This window comes from Octodon degus, unplaced genomic scaffold (genome assembly GCF_000260255.1).
Source record: "Octodon degus isolate 3935 unplaced genomic scaffold, OctDeg1.0 scaffold00246, whole genome shotgun sequence".
Classification (NCBI taxonomy): Eukaryota; Metazoa; Chordata; class Mammalia; order Rodentia; family Octodontidae; genus Octodon; species Octodon degus.
Window position 1 is genome coordinate 266552 of NW_004524822.1, and position 7882 is coordinate 274433.

At 42.2% G+C, this 7882-nt stretch overlaps 1 protein-coding gene across 1 annotated transcript in view; it reads left to right on the forward strand.

Moving 5' to 3' along the window:
* Positions 1–7871, forward strand: part of Ppp1r14c (protein phosphatase 1 regulatory inhibitor subunit 14C) — a 91194-nt gene extending 83323 nt beyond the window's left edge. The window contains exon 4 of the mRNA XM_004645990.2: positions 7367–7871. Coding sequence (XP_004646047.1) covers positions 7367–7441 — 75 coding nt within the window. The 3' untranslated portion in view covers positions 7442–7871. The remainder of the gene's footprint in view (positions 1–7366) is intronic.
* Positions 7872–7882: the final 11 nt, after the last annotated feature.

The window sequence follows — 7882 nt, forward strand, 5'->3', positions numbered from 1 at the left end:
GAGCTCATTTTGTAGCCCAGGCTGGTCTCGAACAAGGAGTACTCCTCCTGCCTCAACCTCTCAAGTGCTGGGATTACAAGTGTGTACCACCATGCCTGGGTTCATTTTTCCTTTTTATTTATTTTGGGGTTTTTTGTTGGTTGGCTAGGGTTTTTGGTGGTACTAGGGATCAAACTTTGGACCTTGTGCTTGCCAAGCAGGCACTTACGTCGCTGAACTATAGCCCCCTCATTTTTCATTTTCAAACCCTTAGTGTTATTCCTCCTTCATTTTTATCTCTTACTATAGCACCACCATGCCCAGCTGTAGCATACTATTTCTTGCTACTAAGATTCAGCTTTTGGGTGCGTACATTCTTATAAATTGATTTTCCTTCCCAAGTTCTTTATATATTCTGAATCATAATATTTTGACTGTTACATAAATTACAAATATATTTTCCTAAACTGTGGATCTTGCTTTTCACCATGATGTCTTTTATGTGTAGAAGTTTTAAGCTTTGAAGTCAAATGTATCAGTGACATCTCTTATGGTGTGTGCTTTTTAAAAATGTTGTCTAAATAATCTTTTACTGCTCTAGTGTTTTAACATAATTTTATTATATTTAGTTTTACAAATTTTTACTTTTTAAACTCAGGTATTCACACTCCTCAATTTATTTGCATGCATGGTTTGAGATAGGGATTTAATTTGCCCTCTCTGAGGAGTGCACTTCTGTGGTCCCCAGATGTCCCTGTAGTCACAGAAGTATAGAGATACAGAAGATCAGAAGATATCTCTTTTTTTGTTGTTGTTTTGTTTTTGTTTCTGTTTCTGTGGCTGGCTCAGCCCACCCTGGGGGCAGGGCTCGTAGCACGTGGTGCCAGGGATTGAACCAGGGTCCCTGCACTTTGCCTAAGCTTGCCTAAGCAGGCGCTTTAGACTGTGGAGCTATCTCTCTGGCCCCAGAAGATATCTCTGAACACAGAGATACAGTGTACCAAGTTTCACTATGTATATAGCCTACTTCTGGGGATCTGCCTCTCCCTGGGAAGAGGCTATAGTGAGAACTGGAGGAAAAGATTTGCGCTCTGGTGCCCACTTGCACAATCTACTTACAAAGTGCAGTCCTTTTTGTATCTGTCATCCTCTACCCATAATCACAAGTTAAATGATCGCTGTGTGTATTAAATGCATTATAAGCCATTTTAACTGCCTTACAATCTACCACAGTTATCTAAAATGCTTGTTCAACATGAAGGATTTCTTCTGCAGAGAGGGAATTACACCTCCACTCTAGAGTGATGATCCCAGACTCCTGACACTGTTTTGTTAACATCGCATGTGAATGCTGCGCTGATCAATGAGTAACTGTGACTTCAGGAAAACCTCTAAACTTCTCTAGCCTTTTTATGACATAATTTTAATTATTATTATTTTTTAAATCTTTTGTTCTTTTGATACAGGGTCTTGCTACACAGTTTGGACTCATAGTGATCCTCCTGTCTCAGCCTCCCCAGCATTGGGATTACAGGTGTGCACCACCACACCCGGTTTTGGGGCCAACGTGGCATGCGGTACTGGGGATCGAACTTGGGACCTTGTGCTTACCAGTGGCGCTTAGACCACTGAGCTATCTCCCCAGCCCCCATAATTTTAATTATTAAATGAGAAGCTCCATGGAATGTCTGCATTTCCTGCCATCCACAAGCTTTCCGATAAAGTGAATCTGAACTCCTAACAGATAGCACCTATCACTGCATGCTACTTTGCCACTGCAGGAAAGAGTGGTCAACATGTAAATCAGTGAGTGGACAAGGTGAATGCAGAGCATTCCCGGTACAGAAGTAGTAGCCAGCATGGTGTAGGGCTGGGTGTGGGGCCCCAGGAAGTTAGGAAGGCATGTGTTGGAGATGAAAATTTTTCATTTGGCCTAAGAGAGGATGGTTTGGTGGGAGGAAGGTTGGAGATGTTGCTCGCCCTGTGTGGGTGTGCAGCTTTCAGGGGCACAGTGTTGGGAGGAGAAGAAAAGCTAGCAGTGGTGGTTGGTTGGTGCTGGGTGTGTGTGTGTGTGTGTGTGTGTGTGTGTGTGTGTACACGCAGGGGTGGTAGCTGGCAGGGAAATGAAGCTGAAGGAACACTTTCAAGTCCATTTCAAATGCTTCATGAATGGAAGAGCAGTGATACATTTGTGACCTTTGAGAGGGGAAGCTCGGTGGTTAAAGTGGCCCAGTGGTGGCAGATTTGGTAGCAGGCTGTTACTTAGACTGCAGAAGGAGGGGTCAAAGGCAGAACCAGAGGAGCAAGGTGTGGAGGTAACTGCAATTCTAGCAGGCAGGACAGAGAGAGGCCAGGGTACATTTCCTAAGCAACTTTGGAAGATTCTTCATAATTTTCACCAGTCCCCACCTGTATTTAAACAAATAAGCAAACAAACAGGGTGTCTCCAAGCCAGCCACTTTGTTTCTGCCTTTGGACAGCTTCTTGCCTTGTAACTTGTGCATGTACTGAAAATGCTTAAAGGGGGAACGCAAGTTGCTCCCCCGTCACAGGATTTCCAAATGAAGATGGAGTCCCTTCAGGCAGTTCCCTACCCATGAACAGCATAGTCTTTCATGACCTTGCTACCCTGATGGGTGAGGAGGGATGAGGCTTCCACACCAGGAGCTCTCCCTGGGTGTGTGTCACACAGAAAGAAAAAGAAACTCCCACTGATGAGAGGTCTCCCGTGAGGGCCCTTTTCCAGGTTACCATTGAAGTTCAAGAGTATTGGATCTGTCCGTTATACTGGTTATACAGGTAGGATGCTTGTGCTGGTCGTAAACCTTGGTATGTTTGCTTCAGGTCATGGCAGTTAGGCCTCAATAAAGCGGTTTATTTTAAAAGTCACTGAGTCACTTGGGGTGGTGGGAGCTTCTTTTCCATCCATTTTGCTGAAACTTTTCTGGTCCAGGACCCAATGATTCCTTTCTTACCTAATTCCATGTCTTTGTCTTGTGCTTGATTTGCCCATCCTCTCGAGCCCTGACTTTGCTGAACACCTCTCCCTTCTAGAAGAACTTTCTCCTCATGGCTCTTCACAAGTATTTTGTTGTCGTCATTGTTGCTGTTGTTGTTTCCATCTCCTGTGGCTTGTGGTTTGCCACCCGTGTTCCTCTGCCTTTTTCCTCTCCGTTCACTCCTCCAGGGTTATCCCAACCTGTCCTGCATTTTCACGCTTCATCACTTGGGCTGTCTGATAGAATTTCTCATGATGGTGGAAATCTCCACCTGTGCTGTCCAAAACGGTAGCTACTAGCCACAGGTAGCTGTGGAGTGCTAGCAATGAGGCCACTGTGACTAATAAAGTATATTCCAAGTGTGATTTGTTTTAGCTAATTCCAGATGCAGTAGCCACATGTTAGCGACTGATGTAGCAAATAGTTCAGTTCTGGATTATTGTGTGTGTGCAAATTCAAGATGCGAACCCCATTAGCTGGTGTTGACCTGTATTATCTCCAAATAAGGTAGTAGAATTATTTTTTATGAGACTTTTGTTTCAACCTTGTGCCTCTGTGCATTACAGGGATTTAGTTGTTCATGGTGTTTTTAAGTTGAAAGCCTCTGATCAGGGTGCTGGTGATGCCCACACATGTCTGCAGGCTCCAGCTGTGACTTGGAGTCATGGTTACCTGCCTTCTTGTCATCCTGCTACAGACGTGCAGGCTTGCTGCCCTCCCCTTCGGTTATCCCCGTGTGTCTCAGCAAATGATGCCCCCTTTCCTGCAGTTGCTGAGCAGCAGTGTGTGACCTTCGTTCCCTCCTTTCCTGACCCCTTCCTGCCTCCCCCTCCTGCCCAGCACAGGATGTCTAGACTCTGCCACTCTTGTTTACACCCACATCACTCGCCTGCCCCACTGCAGGGACTCCATGCTGGTGGCTTTCACTCCAGTCTTTAGGGGACCCATTCATCATTCATTCCACAGCCAATGGGGTCTTTTAGTGAATCAGGTGACGCCACCCCTGATATCCAGGGCCTTCCCATTGCCCCAACAGTGATCTGTTGTCAACTGACAGTGACCTACAAAGCCCTAGTGGTCTGGCCCACTTCCTCTAGCCTCGCACCACCTGCTCTCCCTGGCCGTTCTGGGCTAGGGCTGTCTTCTCTGCAGGCTCTGCGTGTGTGCTGCCGGCTGGGTGCCCAGCTCTTTCCCACGCTGGCCTCTTCATTCAGGATTCAACTCAGGTCATTTTTGCAAGAGAGTGGCCTTCTGATGAAATCAGTGTCCCCCATCCAAAGCTGAGCAACTTGTTTTGGAAGTAAATGATGTATGTTGTCACTGCTTTCTAATGCTTTTGAGTATTATAAACCAAGCATTATCAAAGTATTTTTGATTAGAGATCCTTGAATCTTCCTTAAGAATCATCTTAAATCAACAGAATTCTGCTGTATAAGTGGCATTGCCAAGTTTCTATGTGAAAAATAAATATTGGTTGTGCTATTTTTTAACATACTCAGCCAAGCACTCAAATATGCAAATTTGACTGCTTAAATATGTGCAAAACAGGGTATTAAGATATAGACATGAAAGTTATGATGATATAAAATTTAAATGAGTTTTGCATTACTGTTAATATACCATAAGCACAAAGTAAAGCTTATCATTCATTTAAACTTTCTAATTTCTGAGATTTATGCATATAATAACCAAGTTTTTGAGGACATTTGAATTTAATTTAAAATACAAAATCATTTTTGTCTTGAAGAGAAAGATCTATACTTTATTTGTTTGTTGTTGCTGTTTTTGGGTTTTTGAGAAAGGATCTCACTATTGAGTGAAGGTTGGCCTTGAACTTGCTTGTGTAGCCCAAAAGCTGGCCTTGAGCTCACAGTGATCTTCCTGCCTCAGCCTCCAGCATACTGAAATTACAGGTGTATGTACCACACTTGTTTTTGTTTGTTTGTTTTGTGTTTTGCAGTCCTAGAGATTGAACCCAGGGCTTTGTGCATGTTATACAAGTGTTCTACCCCGAGTCACATCCCCAGCCCAAGAGAAAAGTCTATACTTTAGAATACTTTATTCCTTCTGTGATTTTAGTGTTTACATTTTTTTCCAGTCTGTTTGGTTGTTACAGAGTCTCACTGCACAACTTGGTCTCACTGTGATTCTCTTGTTTTCAGCCTCCCCAGCACTGGGATTGCAGGCATAGGCCACTACTCCTGTACTCTGTGGCTGGCTCAGCCTACCCTGGGGGCAGGTTTGCCATAGCATGTGGTGCTGGGGATTCAACCTTGGTCCCTGTGCTTGCCTAAGCAGGCCCTGTAGTCCACTGAGCTATCTCACCGGCCCTCTCAGTGTTTACTTTGTGAAAATAAAAAAAAGTTATTGAAATAGTACAGAAAAAAATACCAGAGTTAAACAAAATAGATTACAAAATTTGTAATTCTTACCTTAGTTTTTTTAAAAAAAATATATAGTCAAGCACTGAAACTTTTTACAGTAGTCATTTGTGGAACAGATCCCCAAAATAACAAAATTGAAATGACATATGCAGAATACTGTATATTGGTTCAGTCCCATAATAAAGGAGGCAATAAAAAATCCATTTCATTTTTCACAATGGAAATTAAATATGAATAAGAAAACATGGCATAATTCCATTTCAGAAAATTCTTTTTTTTTTTTTTTGTGGTAGAAGGGATTGAACTCAGCACCCTGTGCTTGCCAGGCAAGCACTTACTCTACTGAGCTATCTCCCTGGCCCCCAAAATTCTTTAAATTAGATAGGCAATGTTCAGAAAATTAAAATAGGGTCTCCATTTTACTTGACTTGCATTCCATTTCTGTCCAATGTCAGAGATGGTAATGATTAAAATATTTGCATTCTTTGCTTCACTTCTGAGATAGCTCTCTGAAGGGAATAATTCAAGCTTTGGAGAATTATTTATAATTTCAGAATGCCAGGAACCATCTAAAAAGCTGGAGTGACTGGAGTGTACAATGTCCATACAATAAAGCATTGTATGATCATTAATATAATTTTCAGGAAAACTTTCATGTTGTGGGAAAGAGCTTCTGACATAATACTGAATGCAAGAAAAGGATATAATTATGTGGTATGATCTTAATTGGGTAAGAACAATATCCATAGTAGAAGACATGTTAGTAGTGGTTACTTCTAAGAAATACATTGTTACTGGTTATATTTTCCAAAAATTTTGGGAAGAAAAAGGCATGAATTTTGTAGTAGCAAAAAGACTGTTAAAGAAACAAGTTAGGATGGCACACAAAAAATCAAATACTTAAGCTCACAGGGTCTTAGAGCTGGGAAGCAGTACTGGATTTTTTACCTCAGAGGGTCCATTTTTTCACTCTCTGGTTGTCACTTGCTAATCAGAAAGTCAGGCTGGCTGTCAGCTTTGTCGTCCATAAACATATAATAGGATGAGGAAGTAACTAGTACCTAATAAATGTGACTTACCAGGAGCCAAACATTTTAAATGTGAGGCAACTGAATGGATTTCTGATGGCATAAATTAGGGACTGTTCTAGAGGTTTCTCAGTCTTCAGGTTCTGATTCATTTCTAGGTCATGAAATCATGGTAGTGAGTAGAATTAATAGACTAAAAAGTATCCCTTTGAAAATGAAGTTAGTGGAAGAAAAATATCACAGTTTATCCTAAGGGATGAATACTTGGCCTGTAAATTTTAATTTCAACACATGTAGGTGCTGGATCTTAATGTAAAATATGGTTTAGTTTTTTGTTTGTTTGTTTGGCTTGGCTTTTTGCTGATGGCTTTCAGTCAAAACAAATGCCAAGACTCTTCCTGTGAGCTGGGCTAGTGACTTTCAGTTTGCTCCTGGGACCACAGGCTTTAGGGTCACTAGGGAGACTGTCAGAAAGGCAGATTCCTGAGCCGCATGGCTATCCACTGAGCCAGACACCTAGGGGTGCATCCAGCACCCAGTGGCTTCATAGGCAACAGCTTGGAAAACTGCTAGCACGCAAGCCTTACTCTTCCAGGAGCAGCCTGGGAACAGTGTTGGCCCCGCCTGTGACCTAGCTGCAGACCAGGATCTGAGCCCCAATCTAGGCCTACTCAGTCAGAATCTTACACAGAGAACCAGCATGTAGGCAGCAAAGACAGGGGAGCACTGAAACCCCCCAACTGCTAGAGGCCAGATAGTGAGGAGAGGGGATCTGATTTCTTCCCCAAGGGCATAGAGCAGGGAGAAGGCACTGCTGTGACCTTCAAGGACTTTTCCTTATAAAAAAATTTCTCATGTCCTACCAGTTGAAGTTAACACACCCGATCAAATTCATCAACTAAGACACCACTTTAAGCAGATTTGAAACTCTCATTTTAATAGTGATCTTCAAATTAACTTCTTTGATCTTTTTTAGGAATTTATCAAAGAGCTTCTGTCCCGGATAAGAGGCATGAGGAAACTGAGCCCTCCACAGAAGAAGGGTGTATGATTCCGGACAGGATGGCATTTTCTCAAAGACCAAGAAAGGCCCTGCGATGTAGACTTCATGAAGACTTTTATTAAACAATAGTTGTTCTTATGACAAACTTTTTTTGGTGTGTGGGGAGGGACTCTATTAATATTTTATTCAAAAGTGTTCTTTTTCGTTGTTTTTTAAAAAAGACTTTTATTAGTGTAATATTTTAATAGAAAAGGTATCACAACTCTGACTGCAGCCTAACCAAGGATGATCAAAGCAGGGAGACATCCAAGGATAGGTGAGGCCAGGCTGTTTTCTGCAAAGACTCAGATACTTAGAACCTTATGATACAGGGAAGATGGTTTTCTTACAACCAATTTGGTAATTCTTCTTCTTCTTCTTCTTCTTCTTCTTCTTCTTCTTCTTCTTCTTCTTCTTCTTCTTCTTCTTCTTCTTCTTCTTCTTCTTCTT